The sequence below is a fragment of the Schistocerca serialis genome, chromosome 2, assembly GCF_023864345.2.
Source record: "Schistocerca serialis cubense isolate TAMUIC-IGC-003099 chromosome 2, iqSchSeri2.2, whole genome shotgun sequence".
Classification (NCBI taxonomy): domain Eukaryota; kingdom Metazoa; phylum Arthropoda; class Insecta; order Orthoptera; family Acrididae; genus Schistocerca; species Schistocerca serialis.
Window position 1 is genome coordinate 323,373,799 of NC_064639.1, and position 17,240 is coordinate 323,391,038.

The window sequence follows — 17,240 nt, forward strand, 5'->3', positions numbered from 1 at the left end:
ACTCCAGAGATTTTTATAGAGTAATGAACACGTCTAAACTGGCTGAATGCATAAGCAGACACTGAAGAACCATCTGTCCTGGGTAACCCAGAAAACTCAACACCCCGTCCCTGCTCAAATGCCTGCAAATGGACAGGTGGACACACAAAGGCAGCTGTGGCCGAAAAGATGAAGTTTGGGCAGACAGGCAGCTAAGACACAGCCTATGCAATTGTACTACCCTGGCTGTGATTATACGGATAGGGGTGGCCAAGTGGGTTATGCATGCACAGAACACATGCAATAAGGCTACCTGGTGGCAGCCCATATTACGTATGCCTGCCCACAAGTGAGCTGCCTGGTGGTCAATGGAGCCCGTGCCCCATGGGACAGCATTGAAACAGCCTCCTCTACAGAATGTTTTAAGAAACCTGGGTGCCTTCTACACCAAACATGCTATTTAGATCCTCCCACTCACTACTAACACACCTGAAATCCAGAGGTGGGAAGTTGCTGTCCAACTTATCCTCACATCCCATCAATCTCAACCATTAAAAATTCCGCGCCCCCCTCTCCCTTTTCCCCAATAGCAGTATTTCATTACTTACTAATGACCTATCTTTATCTTTATTATTCATTTCTCTTTCCTCTCTCTCTCTCTCTCTCTCTCTCTCTCTCTACTTGTAATTGTTTCCTCATCCCTCTTTTTCCCTTTCCCCTTATTTCTTAAGTGACTTATTCATTCCAATTTTCATTATATTTGTCTTTAGTTCACCTTTATTTCTCATTCTGTCCCTTCTATTATCTCTGAACTAAAGCTGTGACAGTGCTTACCAACATACTAACTTTCATCTCCTACACTCTCTCACAAATACCATGAAAACTGAAAACAAATAGCCACTGACTGTTTTTACTTTGTATCCGAGTGATGGCTGGTTTGCAGATTTTGAATGTATGTGACAAATTAGGAATAAAGGAGACTCTTTCAACAATTCTGAATAAATGACAATTACAAAAATTATGGTAGCAGTACAGCTACCTTCAAGCAATCACAGAGTGCATTGTTCATCCTGCAGTTACTAGTGATGACAACAATAATATGTTGATAAAAACTATTAATGCTGCATATGTTCCAAGCCCTGGACAAATTTGCTGTATTTTAGTCAAACATCCAGACATGAATTGTGCATTTTGTTTGGTGATTTACAATGTGGTATATACAACAATAATTATCTAATTTTCTACAATTATGAATTACAAAAACAACAACTGGAAGGGTTTGAATCATGTAAGCAAGTGTTTCTTAAAGATAAAGATGACTAATTGATCAAATTGGATAAACATCAATTTAGATCCATGAGTTTCGAGCATAACAGTAAAATATTCTTAACAGTCTACTTGATGCAGTACTTCCAATGGTTGTGGACCAATGAGCATGGATTTGTGGTGACAGCAATATCATCATCTCACTTCCATGATGATACATCAAGAAAGTCATGTGGTTACAAAAGAAGTCTGCGGTACTTTCATTGAGTTCAAAGAATGAGTAGAAAATGAAACTGGTCAAAAAATTAAAATACTTCAAACCAGACAATGGAAAAGAATTTATCAATCAGTGTATGAAGGCGTTGTTAAAGGTGAATAGAATATGACATGAAACCATAATCCCTTGCAATCTCTTGCACACTAGGACAAACCGGAGTTGTAGAACACCTGAATTGGATGATCATTTATGAGGCAAGTCTGCTGTTAACAGATGCAGGACCAAGCAAACACTTTAGTGCTGAAGCAATGAAAACAGTAATTTACTGAAGAATACATCTCCGACAAAAACTCTTCAAAAAATTACCCCTGAAGGGTAGTGGATCAGTCAGCAAACAAATTTGAGTAACTTACAAATCTTTTGATGTTGAGCATTTGTGCATGTACTGAAAGAAAAATGAACAAAGTTAGAAAACAAATCCGAAGCACTTTTTTTCTTTTTCCTTTTTTTTGCTATTGTGAAGGTTAAAAAGTGGACTTTGTAATTTATCAACATTCACCAAAGACAATTCCTAAGGCCCTTGATGTGCAGTTCATCGAAAATTCGAATTGCAGCTTTGGGAATAACATCACAAATGGTAATTCGACCAACAGTAAAGGTATGGACAGTCCTCAACTGGCAGCAGTAATTAACATAATTGAAAATAGCTTGACCTGACACAGTGACACTGAGCATACAGTGAATGAAAATGTCAACAGGGACTCTGATCAATGAGATGCATATCCCTTGTAAGCAGAAATCAGAAAGTCATCACATCAAAGAGAATTGAACTCCACATATTTTAATGATGATTTTTCTTGTTTTGCTAGTGTTATTGAGCCAGATTCATATGACATGTGGTGATTCTAAACAATGAAAGGAAGCTTTAAATGACAAATACCTTACCTGAAAATGAGACATGGACTTTGGTCAAATAACCATCAGGCAGAATGGCAATCAGTTCAAATGGGTATTCAAAGTCAAAGAAACAGGAAATGGTGAACTGAACAATGTAACACTCATTTTGTCACAAAAAGACTATTCCCGGATATGTGGGATAGGCTTTAATGAAATATTCATTCCCATTGTCCGTAATTTTTTACTTTGTACCCTATTAGCTTTCGCAGATGAATTTGATCCTGACATTGAACACATGGATGTTCAGACCACATTCCTATTTAATGATCTCAACGAAGAAGTTTACAATCATCAACCTGAAAGCTACAGGAAGGAGGAGGAGCAGATGATGATTAGCAAACTAAAGAAGGCAATGTACGGTCGGAAACAGGCCTCACATGTTTGGTATTAAAAATTAGATATAACATTATGTAAAATGAACCTAAATAAGTCATATGATCCATGCATTTACTAAAGAACTGAGAAACAAATTACACTCATTCTCGGCATCTTCACAGACACTTTTCTGGAATAAGAATAATAAGTTGAAGAAAAATTAATCATGAGAGACACTGGTGAAATTGGTTGGTGTTTTGACATTAAAGTCAGACGCGATAGCAAACAAGGTGAAATCAGAATATGTAGTGAATGTACTCAAGAAATTTAGTATGGATGACCGCAATCTGATTCCACATTCACCCAAACTTAGTTCGCGGCTACAAAAATGTGAAAAAAATTGACACGCGAGGAAGAACTTCGTTACCAGCAAACCTTTGGTTTACCCTTATATTTGGCCCAAAGCACAAGACCGGATATTGCATATGTTGTTTGGACTCCAATTACTGAAAAATCCACAGAAAAGCTGACAAATGAAGTAAAAGTCACAGTCAACGTATGATTAACTTTGTGAAAAAGTGGAACAACTGAAACTGTGGCGTTACCTGAACTTTTCTTTTGTACAGGGACTGACAATACATATATATTGTAATTTTCATGTGCTGTCATGTGCTGAGTATTGCTTAGCATGTAAGTATTTTTGAGTGGATCTCAAGTTACGGCTCATTAAATAGATGTACTCCTTTACACAATCACATATATGGTATGTGCACAATTCTTTTTTTTTATGTTGTAATTAAGTGGCCATTTAGCTTGGTGGGCTTCATAATTTGTCAACAACACCCTCACCTGTACGATGCCAACCTTGTTTGATGTATTGAATCAGTGGTCTTATTACAGAGAAACAGATTATAATTCAATTACTCCGTTTAATCACTGAAGTTTTATTCCATCTGTTAATCGTGCCAGTGGTAAAATAAATCTATTGCACTTCTAAATTCCATTAAATTTTATTGACAACTGCTTTTATAACTCCAATAAGTTGAGTGAAGATTCTCTCTCTCAATTCCTTTAGCTCTGATAAATTTAAATGAGCCTGGCTAGCAATTTCTTTTTCTTAACTGGTATTAAAGTTTCCTTGAAGTCTGTCTTTTAAATTGTGCCATATTTCCTTTGTGGGCACCTCTCGCAAATTTTTTTTTTTTTTTTTTCCCTGTAAGAACTTTACTTTCTAAAGTCTAGTACCTTATCACTCCCTGTTCCACACATTGCTACACCATTTCAATGGTAGCAGTGTGCAGTTGAGTGATAGGAAGTACATATGGGATTTGTCAAACTGACGAAATTAGGTTAATTAAATCCTGCCACTTGGTACTGTTTCTTGAATTGTGTTACAGCTTATTACACTGTAAAGTATGGGTATGAAGAAGTGATTGGCATTTCCCATTTGAAGAATGAATTCCTACAAAATGAACAACATTTAAAGGCCAAGCCACTGAGAGAAGCACGACGGAACTAACATAAGCTTGCGCTGTACTTTGGACTGCCTCTTAAAGCTGAGTAAATATAATATAAGCAATGTTGGTGCAGCTGCTAACCTGTGCTCTGAATGCCCCTCTGTAGTGCAAGCCAATCGAGTTCTTATAGGACAACTGTCCTTTCTGCAAGCAAATATTGCATATTCAAACTCAATTTAGCCACTTTGCCAAAAGGGTTCAAGATTTATTCCAAATGAACATAGGTAGGGAGGAAATCCCAAATCTGGAGAAATTACATGGTAAAGTGATGAAACTTCAGCTTTTAAGCACTGGCTTGCATTTGCAGGAAGGGTCGGAAGACTGGGTTAATGTAAGTGTGGATTGCAGTGGTGTGCTGGATAATAGTAATATGGAAGTACGGCAGTGCTTTTTTAAGCTTCTCAATCCAATTGCTAGGACACTACTCAGGGAGTAGAGTATTTGTCAGCTGAGTCTAGTGTGGAGATGGTGCAGTTTTGGTGGTTAGCTGTTAGATTACAACATCAAGATAATGTCCTCTAATTTTTGCCACTTCTTATATTTCAATGATTTATCCTCTTGCCAATGGCAGAGAGAGTAGATTTATTGAGCAAATTATCCTTGAGCAGAGGTACTTAGAGGGACTGTCTAGGGTAACTGTACATGAAAACCTCTCCAGCAGATGAAGAAATGAATTAACTAGCAACTATTATTTTGGAGGGCAGGAGGTGGAGGCAGTTGGGAAAGGGAAGATTTGTCCATTATGAGGTGGACATCTGCAGTGCTAGACTCACTATACTTCAAGAGTACTGACAGTGATACAATTAAGAATATTTTGGAATGCACAAGCACTGATGACCACTCGCAGATTGTTTTTGCCAGAAAACCTAAGAATTTCATGGAGCTTTATCATTTGGTAGTGGCCATGGAAAGACGCCCCCCCCCCTTTTTTTTTTTTTTACCGATGGAAAGAAACAGGCAAGGTTCTTTTCACACAGCCGACTGTTTTCGATGTCTTTGGTTGTGGTATGGTACATTGTTACAGATAAGTCTTGGAGCACTGATCTTAAGAACAGGTCATGGTATCAGTGAGGCAGCTGACCTAGAAAAGGTCGTAAGTAAGACTGTAGGCGTGAACAGCAGCCTTTCTTTCAGTTGCACTGCTATTAATCAAGAGTGGGTTTGTAGCTTACTGGATTAGGGAGTAGCTGTTCTTTAATGGATTATCATTGGTACCAAAGTCATATGCACATTCCTAAATTCCTGCTCTTGCAATTTGTTAATCATAAATGCTGAACTGTGAATGGGGAAAGTGTGCAGCACAATGTAAAAAGTTCAGAATTTGTCTTGCCCATTGGAGTTAGCTAGGTGGTCTTTCTTTAGGTGTTATTTTGGGCTGTGACATTATAATAAAGACACAATGTGTTCTGGATTATTCTGCAAAAAATTTCCTGTTTAAATATTGGTTGGAGAGGAAGTATAAATTGTGTGAGCATAATCACGTCCATGGTACTAATGCAGCAAAAGGGGTCAGGATTAAATTTCAATTAGATCATCTTAAACCACAACTAGCTTAGGAAATGCTAAATTTGGCAGTTCAGTTCCCTGGTGTTCTGATGGACCAGCTGGGTATTACAAACAAGATCGAGTATGACACTCAATTAATGGATCACGTGCCAGTATGGATGTCCTCTTACTGCCTGTCTCCATCCAAGATGCAGGAGTTGAAGCAGATTATTAATCAGTTGCTATAGAATGGAGTTATTAGGCCTTGCTTGTTGCCTTATGTAGCTCCTATGTTTTTTGTTCCTAAAGGGGGAGCTAAGGTATACTGGCCATTGGTGGATCAACAGGCCTTGAACCAGAAGGTTGTATAGTAAAACTTTGATACTTTATGGTAACTGAGTCTGAGAAGAGTTTGAATTTCAGAAAGCTCGAATTACACAAAAAGAGACAATTTTAGACACTTTTTATTCAAAGACAAATTCAGAGCTTTATATTCATAGTATTATCAAAGCAAATAAATTTATTTCATCAGTTAAAATATTACTTAAAGTTTCTTACAGAAGTAATGTTCTAGTAGAAACTCAAACATTTCCCATAAACAGATACATATCACATAAACTACTGTACAACTGTTGCTTTCGTACATACTTCATTTTTGGGAAAAAGAATCATCCGTTTTTAGTTTTTGTAAAGAATGTCTGTTTTTAGTGATGTTGTCTGGTCGTCTTCATAGAAGCACAATGTCAGCTGGTGTTGTCCCATTCTATTGCTTTGCATAGCACAGTGTTATTCTAATGCTGCTGCTTCACCTTTATGACTCACTTTGTAGGCACCAACAGCATCCTCTTCATCACTTGAATCTCTTTGTCCTTTATTTATCATTTCCACATCAGGCTGCTTCATACTGATTGTCTTGATTAAACCACATCTGCAATTCACTTCATCTGCATTTTCACACTCAGAAAAGTGTCAAATGAAATCCAACAATTGTTCACTTTTATTTCCTTCTGCTCCTTTTTAACAAAAGTGGCAACTCCTGATCTCCAGGGGAAGTGCAACAAGCTAGGATTGTTGTTCTATTTTTTGATTTCCTATCAGAAGCACTTCATAATTGAGCCCTGTCTGATCACAACTATACACTTGAGCCAGTAACAGATTTTCCTGATTTACTATATTTTTTATTTGTACTTGGATCACACCGACAGACTGGCACATCCCATATCTTTTCTTCCACCTATCCAGCCAGCCAGAACAACCAGAATAGCTGTTGTCTCCTTCCTCTAATTCTTCTCAAAATAAAAGTGTCTTCTCCTGAATCATCAGTCCACTTATTACTCTTACTTTACTTCGTTGCTGAGTAAATGACAAATAAGAGACTTCACTAGTCTTTTCATAATATAATGTTTTCATGGTTTTACAATATGTGAAATTTTATTTTTTCAGAAGAACAAGACGCTTCGGTAAAATACCACTGGTCTAATTTGGTTCTGTTTTGCTGCCAGTCACCTACTGTTACTCTGCATACATTCAACTTTGCCAGCACTTCTTTTATATCCCCCTAGTGTCCAGTCTTTTCCGTGCTGAAATTTCTGTCTCCAAAGAAACAATTTTCCTCTTCTGTTTTGAGGCGTTAGTGCTTGTAGTGCCGAAAAATGGCAGAAATAATAATAAACATGACCCGACTAAACATACACATCGCACTGAGCATGAGCAATCACTGCCTGACAGGTGGCAGGTGAAACAATAGCTGCTATAGCAGGCATTATTGTAAACAATGTATCTGTGTGCATCTTTGTTGCTGATTAAACCCACTCCCTGTGTATTTTGTATTTCATCCACATTATTATTTTGGTTTTGTTCTAAAACAGTAGTCATCCATCATCCACCTTGGACTAAAACGAAACTTGGGTTTCTGAGGCACAAATCACCAAGATTTTACTTTATTAGTCAGTTTCATCACTTGATCCACACAACTGCTTCATTTTCACAGTACTAGATTTAAATCAGGCAAATCATTAGATATCTTTAATCAAAAGGTTTAAGACACTTCAGTCTTCTGTACAGACTCAAATCTGTTTGAAGTCACTAGAGTGTCATTTGGACTGGCAATGCGTGCTGCTATGGATTCCATCTATAGAAATTTAAACTTTCAGCTTGTACATAATTATTTGGATGACATGGTCATTTACAGTAGTGCCTTTGCAGTACATCTTGATCAGTTAAGAATTGTTTTGCAGTGTATAAGGGAGGCCAGTTTTCTTACTGTGAAGCCCAGCTAGGTCTATTTAGCACATCCTGAAACTTCCTTCCTGTGGCATCTCGTTTTGGCCCAAGAAATTTAAGCTGATCAGGAAAGAGGTAAAGCCATTCATAACTATCTTCACCACTCCCCCTGAAAGATAGAATGGGAATATCTCAACTTATCGATATGATCATTTTCTTCGAAAATTCATCCTCAGATTTGCACAGCTGCATGTGCCATTAAATCAACTTCATAGGAAAGGTGAGCTTTTTCACTGGTCTGAGAGCCAACTGGCAGTGTTTCACATATTAAAGATGGCTCTAAGTAATGCATTCGTTCCAGCAATCCCAGATTTTGGAAAGTAATTTGTATTTTAAATGCATACATCCAATGCTAGGGTAATGACATCTAAAACAGTTCTCGTTTATTATTCAGTCTCTGTTGCACTTTTTTAATTACATGACATGTTATGGTCACTCTGGACTACCTCCAGATCTAAGTAGTTGTGTCAGCACCTATCTTGTCTGATCAGAACATCATGCAGTACTCCCCTAGAAAGCGGATAACAACTGGTATCAATATCTGAGACCTGGAAGGTATTGTTTTTCTGTTTTGGTCCAACAAAGATGTGACTGTTCACAAATTCTATCTTGGCTAAGCAGTATGCTATGTCACCACGGTTCCCTATTACACGCAAGCAGGTTATGTTCCTGTCAGTGCAACCATCATCCTTTCTGGTATATGATGAATCAGCTGAAGATTGGGACTCCTATGAGACACAGCTATGCCAACATTTCCAGGTTTTACCTGTGGGTGATGCGAACTTGTGTCGGGCTTTCGTTCTATCCTGCCTTTCGTGTGCACTTATCAGTTGTTGTGCCAACTTGTGCATTTGCAAGAACCGGCCAGCTTATTATTTGATGAAATGTGCAAGCTTATCTCAACCTATTACTGTGACAGAATGCATATCATTGTGATGCATGTAGAACTTTGGCACTTTCACAAATGCCCAACCATTCTTACACTGCCTGGGCTGCTGAATTACAAGGGTTGAGCTGCTGTTGTAAATTTGCCACTAGTAACCATAACAAATCCTTTGTTGATCCCATGGTGCATGATGTTTGTTTTTATCCTTCATCTTAGTTTTCACAGTAGTTCAAAATTACAATACAGAGAGCTATATTGAAATAAAACATTTTTTCTTTAAACATATGTGGTGAATCATTGACACAAACAATGTCCACCACCTTGTCAAACATTCTGCCAATCAAAATTTCTCACAAACAAATCAAACACACTCTATGCTTGCCAATCACATCAAACAGTACCATTCATGGTCAAATGTTTGGCAGGCATAGTTAAGTTTGAAAAAATGCTTCTTGTCTGTAATATTAATGAGTCACTGTTGGAATCAGCCAACTCATACAAATACCTGTGTGTAACACTTTGTACAGACACGAAATGAATGATCACATAGGTTCAGTCATAGGTAAAGCACATGGTAGACACCCGTTTATTGATAGAATACTGGGGAGTGCAATCTGATACTAAAGAGATTCCTTACAAATCACTTGTACGACCCATCATAGAATATTGCTCAAGTGTATGGGACTCATTTCAGATAGGACTAACAGGGGATATTGAACTATATAGAGAAGGGCAGTACGAATGGTCACAGGTTTGTTTAATCTGTGGGAGAGTGTCATAGAGATATTGAAGGAACTAGACTGGCAGACTCTTGAAGACAGATGTAAACTATCCTGAGACAGCCTATTAACAAACTTTCAAGAACCAGCTTTAAATTATTACTGTAGGGATATACTACAATCACCTACCTATCACTCACTCACACAGGGATCATAAGGATAAGATTAGAATAATTACTGCACGCACAGCGCTGTTCAAACAAACATTCTTCCCAAGCTCCATAAGTGAATTGAACAGGAAGAAACCCTAATAAGTGGTACAGTGGAACATACCCTCTGCCAAGCACCTCATGGTGATTTGCAGAGTACAAATGTAGAAGTTTATGGGGGCCTTTATATAAAAATTGGTGAAGCACCAATATGTGCCAAAATTTCTTACAACTTCATTGCCCTTAGCTGCTCAATACATAGTAAAATGACAATGTTTTCAATATCTCAAACTTTAATTGCAACCCAGTTTCTAATCAAAGAGAGAATATATGCTATCATTGAATTTTGTTGCCTTCCATAAAGCTGTCAAGAAATGTGATGACAAAGGAGAGAAGAAGAAAAAAGAAGGAATGCATGAATAAAATTAATAATTTAAAATGTTAACATTAAATAGCTGAACTGAATATAATTTTCTTTTTTAGTAATTAATCAATTATATTACCGTCCATTTATGTGAGAAAACAATTTTGGCAGCTAAGTGAATTAATCTACACCAATATCCATATTGTGCAAACCACTGTAAAGTGCACAGTAGAGGGTACTTCCCAATGTACCAGTTATTACGGCTTTCTCCTGTTCCACTCATGTATACAGCATGGTGAAGAATTGTTGTTTAAATGCCTCTGTGATTGGTGTAATTAGTTTAATCTTGTTCTCAGAATCCCTATGGGAGTGATACTTAAGGTGGTTGTGCTATGTTCCTAGATTCAGTATTTGAAGCTGGTTCTTGAAACTTTGAAAATTGTTGTTCTCAGGATAGTTTACAAATATTTTCAAGTGTCTGCCATTTCAATTTCTACAGCATGTCTGTGACACTCTCTCAAGGGTCAAACAAAACTTTGATCATTTGTGCTGCTCTTCTCTGTGTATGTTTAATGTCCGCTGTTTGTCCTATTTAGCATTGGTCTCAAGCAATTGAGCTGTATTGTAGGATGGATCACATGAGTGTTTTACAAGCAATCTCCATTACAGAGTGGTATTATTTCCCTAGTATGCTACCAATGAACCGAAGTCTGCCACCTGCTTTACCTACGACTGAGCCTATGTGATAGTTCCATGTAATATCCCTGGAAATTGATAGAGCCAGGAATTTGTATGAGTTGACCTATTCCAACTTGACTTGATATTGCAGTCACAGGGCACAATATTTTTTCAGGTCACTTTTTTTTTTTTTTTTTTTACAGTACTTTCCTATAGATAAGTGTACCGTCCACATCATTACAGTTAATATTGTCTACAAAGTTATGAACAGCAAGGGTATCAACACATTTCCAAGGGACATAACAAAAGTTACTTCCACATCTGTCAATGACTCTCCATACAAGATAAGATGCCCCATCCTTCCTACAAGAAATCCTGAATCCAATCACATACCTTGCTTCATATCACATACGATCTTACTTCTGAAATTAAGCATAGGTATGGTACAGAGTCAAATGCCTTTTGGAAATCAAGAAATACTACTTCCTCCTGAATACCTTTATCCACAGCTTTTGGAATGTTATGTGAGGAAAGTATGAGTTGTTTTTCACATGACTGATGTTTTCAGAAACCATGATGGTTTGTGTGGGTGAGTTTATTCTGTTCGCGACATGTCATAACACTTGAGCTCCAAATAAGGTTTAAGATTCTACAATAAATTGAAGTCAAGCATTTTGGATGGTAGTTTTGTGGATAATTTATGCAATCCTTCTTTAGGTGGGTGTCCTATGATTTATTCCAACTACCACGCATGATTCTTTGTTAGAAGAATCCAGGGTACATTATGATCAATTAATATTACTCCTGAAGGTGTTAACAAAACAATATCAGAATTTTGCAGAAAACAAATGCTTTCTGATGTAATACAGCATTTGTTATACAAGTCCCCCCCTTCCCCTCCAAAAAAAAGTATGGCTACAACATCACCACATTTTAACATGGTATTACCTTTGACGCAGTAATGCTACAAGTGCGTGCAGTTCCAAATTCCTCTTGAAGCTGTGGGTATGTCTGAAATCCATGTTTTACATTTGTTGATGTCAGTTCATCCTGTAAATGAACAGAGAAGTGCCTCAGTCAAATAGTACAAAGTAAAATAAAACCCTTATAGAAATATACTACGGAAAAACATTATGACAGTTTTTCAAGAAACTGTTTAACTATATATTCTCTGTATTCAACAATTTCACAGTAAATGTGGACATCTGACATTACACTCACCTCTCTCTGTTTTGGTTCTTGTGGATAAACATCTGGTGGACCTAGTCGTGGTCGTTTCAGAGGGCGTTTCTCATATGAGAACCCCATCATAGTTTATTCACAAGTAACAAAATTGAGACTGCAAGAAAAGAACACATTCAAAACAGTTAGCATAATATTACAATCAGATTATTTCAGCTCAAGTGAAAAAGCTATTCAAAGACAGGTGGGAGATCAGACTATGCAACATTTTCAATACTCTGATCTTGCATAAATGCAAGTAGGTCCATAGAGAAAACAACTGTTTACAATATTATTTTTTCTAGTGTGTTGTCTTTCCATTACTATATACCATTTTTTCCTACTGGTTCATTAACACAACACTGAGAAAATGAGTCTTCTGAATGGGAGATTGCATATCGTGACAATTACATTATCATATTTAGCTGTTTTTCTCAGAATGTCTTTAAGTGTCATATTTTCTCTGACTGCCAGGAACAAAATTTTCCATCCAGTCTATACGGGAAATATTACACTATTTTAAAAGTTGTGACTAAGGGCTTATGTCAGCAACAGATCATCCACAGACACATTAGTCAAGCATCTAGCCCATTATAATACTAATAAAAGAGAATGTATCATAGAAAATGGAAGTACACAAAGATGCAAGAGAAACAACAGACTTGTCACATGAATAAAAAAAAAAATTATTAAGAAAACATTCATTTAAGACTCTAAATTGGTGAGTATTTCAGAGCATGTTATATCTAACAACATGCTACATGTCACCAGAAAAATAATTATCACTGATCTGCTTAAGAACAAACAAAAATTGAGAGCAACTAATCAATAACAGCAAAATAACATGAATAGTAAAGGAATTAATGAAAAATACATGCCACTAAGATGTGTGCTAAGACGATGAAATTGTAAGCGAGAAAAATACTGTGAGAGATTTAATGGTTAGAAAGGCTGTTAAATTTAGGCCTACCCACATGAGTGGCTTACCTCTTGTGGATACAAATTTAAGTTTACTTGAGAAAGTAGATACAGTTCAAGAAACTGTTCAAAAGAATAAAAATAATGTCATGGTAAATTTTTAATGAAAGGGGTTCTGTAGCAAGGCCAAGGCATTTCTGTTTGAGTGCACATTAACATTTCATGAATACCACTCAGATATTTTCATACAATTATGATTGGAAGCAAATGGAACCACACGCACCTATAGACTACCCACAGATCAGACATACTAAGTAATAGCAATCACTACTAAGTAACTGATTCAATAGACTTACCTTACACCCATTTCCGCAAGTTTCGTATTTTACTATATGATGCTCTGTGATTAAATCATAACGCTTTTGACACGAGAAGTCACTATGAATGTTCTGATGGTCTCTTTCACAAATGTAAACTGTCAGAAAAATTCAAAACAAACAAACTTTTCTTTTTAAAACGGACAGAGTACATAATTGTGCTGCTTTAGTTTAGCAGATGTCTACATATATAACTAGGAAACCGACAGACATCTAAATACAGCGTCCCTGCAATTTATAATTCATAAAGAAGATAGTTTCAAAACTCCTTTCTGTTATTCGCATTCCGGTGAATGACATTTCGCACATTACCGTACCTGAGATATCGTTACCGCACATCCAACACATTCATGTGCTGCAATTCGAAAATAAATTAAATCTCTTGTCGCCCGCACCATTACATCTAAAACAGTAGCATTTAAATATCATTTAAAATTCATTGTAAAGACCTTAACCCACAACCCCAAATGTTTATTTTATGTCCAGCATCTGTTTACAAGCTTTCGAACTTTTGCTTATCCAATCTTTGGTATGGAAAATAGTCGATCAGAATATTTTATAATGGTTGCAATATTTTTGACCTTCATATGTCAATAAAGTTTCAGATATGATTCATACTAGCGTAGAAACAGCCTGAGAGTGTGACATTCATACTTCTGTATGTTATGGTGACTCTCGCATTTAATGAATTCGAGCCAACCTACAAATAGTAGTTGGCCACACTGACACATTGCGGGATAAACAAAACAGACAAGAGAAATCGGAAAATGACAATAAGGGGGAAGGAGTGTGAATTTAGAAACTTTCTCGTATTCTTGTTGAAGTGAACTTACTGCATTAAATGTTATTCCATAGTGAATTAAACTTAACAAACACATTGTTTGTTCACTATGAACGTCTGTCGTGGCTACAATTTGTATGGCGAAATCGTTAGTCTGTGGTAGGTAACCTGGTAGAAAGTATAAAAAGTATCCAAATAACTAGTTTCGGACGAAGCAGATGAATTATTTTAGTCAATTGCATGTTAATATACGGGCCATCTATTGCTTCGGTCGTATCACATGTACAATTGAAAGTGAAATATCATCATGAAAATAAAAATCACATGTTTCTAATCTTTTTATAGGTAGACCTTAATACAAGCAACACACAGCCAAGATTTCATGAAACAAGCACTATTCATTTGTATGTGAAATGTAAGAAGATAGTGTTACAGACTAAACTAAAAAAATACTACACATGCATTTCAGAATCTTATGTAATATCTGTGAGAGTATTTATTTATTAATTCATGTGTAGACAGTTTCCTTTGTATCGATATAGTTAGGACATACACAATTTCAATTGCATTTATACATACAACATAATCAAAACTTAATTTAATCGCCCTTAGATTGGTGTCAACACAAATCCAAGATTTCGTTAACATAAGTAGTATGAAATGAAAAAAAAATTAATCACACTTTGATATTCACACACTCATCTTTAATTTTTTGCTGCTATACACACTCGTCTTTAAATTTTTTCTGTTATACACTCTCACAGTTTCATTTTTACAATTGACTTAGTAGCATCTGGCACCTGGAAAAAAAGGCCAACTACATACATTTTATGTTTGATTCCTTGTACATATACACACATATGTCTTAATTTCTTATTCAAAGGTGATCTTGTCTACTGTTCAGCTTCTTAGTCTTCTTTTAGAGTACAAAAAGATGATGAGACTATAAAACCTTTTAATTTATTTTTGAAAGTAGGTGTCTTTTCAGTTCATTTAGTTCATTTTTTCTGAGCAGAATGTATTTTGTAAAATGTGCCTGACAGTAATGGTATTTTTAATTTAGCTGCTTCCTCTGAATATGATAATTGTCCCTAGTTTTCAGATTATGGTGTATATTTCTATTTGACTAAGAAATAATATTTGTTTCGAAGTGCGTTATCGTTCCAAATACACATAGTGAAGGGACAGTCATGATATTACGTTCTCCGTTTATTTCTACAAGATTCTCTTGGTGTGAAATCTACAATGAATGCCTTTTTCTGGAACTTTGCTAACCTATTTGTATAAATATATGCTGCATTTCCTTGGTTATAGTAGAGTATGATAAGTGCGGATAGACATTGCATTAGCACATGGTTAATTGTGTGTGTGCGCGCGCACCTGTTTTTTTCTGTCATAGATATCTTTCTCATTAAGAATATGCTTCTGCTTGTTTTTGAGCTTAGCCTACTGTGCTGATATGGCGATCTAATATCAAGTGTTGATCAACAATGATATCCAAGAATTTGTGATTCCCTACTTCTTTTAGAACTAAAATTACCCAGCTCAAGGCAGATATTATTGGTCATCATAGTTTTGTTAGTAATTGTATATATGTTGTTTTGTTGGTATTTACAAACACGTTGTTTTCACTGAAATATTTAAAAGTCTAAAAACCTCTCTCAGAGTTGCAGAGGCACTTGATTCCAGTGCTTCTATTGAGTCACTTTTCTGCTCGTCTAATGCCCCGATAACATGAGATACAAAGTTAGCTGTGACTGCTAGTCGACTTACAGGTTCTGAACCATGCTTTACCTCTCACAATATCTTACTCTTCTCTATAAAAATCTAGTATTCTGTGTTTCAAGAAAGTTCCCTCAATTTTAGATAATGTGGATGTGATATTGATTGGCATATAGTTTGCAGTATTTTTCAGGTCAACTGAGGAATGGGATACAACTCGTCAGCTTTGATCAATGACATCATTTTTCAGACATAGATATTAATTTGTGTATTTTCAAGTCACAGATAATAAATCGTTACCTTCTGATGCAAAGCATCATAATCGTAAATACAAATAAATGAATGTGTTATTAAGAGACAGATACTGTGTACGCTTTTTGTCACTTGTGATAATTTTAAATCATTTGTGTACATGTTGGATTATACCTTTGTGTGACATTGAATCATTCCAGATGCTGTTTCCTTTGCAAGAGATATTTGTATCTTGTACTATGTAGGTCACTTGAAGAATAGGATACAAGTCCAAGCGAAAGCAAATATAAAAAAAAGTGATGTACTAACATTGGTAGCATCCTGTACCTCAGCTGAGCTATGAAGTTTGTATCCTATTCTTCAGCTGACCTGTATAGGTCAGCTTAAGTGCAGGATACAAATTTGATGTTTGTCGCTTTTTTTCACCTTCATTGGTACTGGTATCCTATTGTTCAGTTGACGTATATAGGACAGCTGAAGTACAGGATACAAATTTTATGTTTGTCACTTTTTTCGCCTTCGCTAGTACTAGTATCCTATTCTTCAGCTGATACTAGTACTAGCAAAGAGCAAAAAAATTGACATACTTAAAATTTGTACATATGTCAACTGAGGTTCTCCAAGCCAATGTTAAGAATGTCGCATTTTTTGCTTTCGCTAGTGCTAGTATCCTATCCTACAGTTGAACTACACAGGTGAACTGAAGACTGGACACTAACCTTTTATAGTGTGAAAAAAGTGATATGCGTAACGTTACATTCGAAATATGGATGTTCGTGATATATGTCCACGATCTGTTTTCTCTGTACTACAGTCGCTTGTTTCCCAACATTCATCTATGCTTTTCAATCTTTGCAGTGCTTCATCTGTTGTAACTTGTGATGTCATTGATCAAAGCCAACGGCTTGTATACCATTCTTCAGTATTTCCTATTTTTCTTATCTCCACCCTTATAAACGGGCGCAATCTTAATCTCATTTTAGATATGTAGGTAATATACCATTTTCCTTTGTTGAATCTATCAAATCAGTCAGAGATATCACTAACCAATAAGCACAGTACTTTAGTACACAAGTAGGTATTCCAGCAAGACC

The 17,240-nt window shown here is 36.3% G+C and overlaps 2 protein-coding genes across 2 annotated transcripts in view; one reads left to right on the forward strand and one right to left on the reverse strand.

The window, feature by feature from the left end:
- Positions 1 to 13,896, reverse strand: part of LOC126457128 (mediator of RNA polymerase II transcription subunit 12) — a 372,135-nt gene extending 358,239 nt beyond the window's left edge. Inside the window, exons 1-3 of the mRNA XM_050093187.1 lie at positions 13,371 to 13,896; positions 12,097 to 12,214; positions 11,824 to 11,925 (exon numbers count right to left, since the gene is read on the reverse strand). Coding sequence (XP_049949144.1) covers positions 11,824 to 11,925; positions 12,097 to 12,186 — 192 coding nt within the window. The 5' untranslated portion in view covers positions 12,187 to 12,214; positions 13,371 to 13,896. The remainder of the gene's footprint in view (positions 1 to 11,823; positions 11,926 to 12,096; positions 12,215 to 13,370) is intronic.
- A 148-nt stretch (positions 13,897 to 14,044) lies between these two features.
- Positions 14,045 to 17,240, forward strand: part of LOC126457131 (presenilins-associated rhomboid-like protein, mitochondrial) — a 116,019-nt gene continuing 112,823 nt past the window's right edge. Inside the window, exon 1 of the mRNA XM_050093195.1 lies at positions 14,045 to 14,331. Within this exon, the coding sequence (XP_049949152.1) occupies positions 14,282 to 14,331 (50 nt within the window). The 5' untranslated portion in view covers positions 14,045 to 14,281. The remainder of the gene's footprint in view (positions 14,332 to 17,240) is intronic.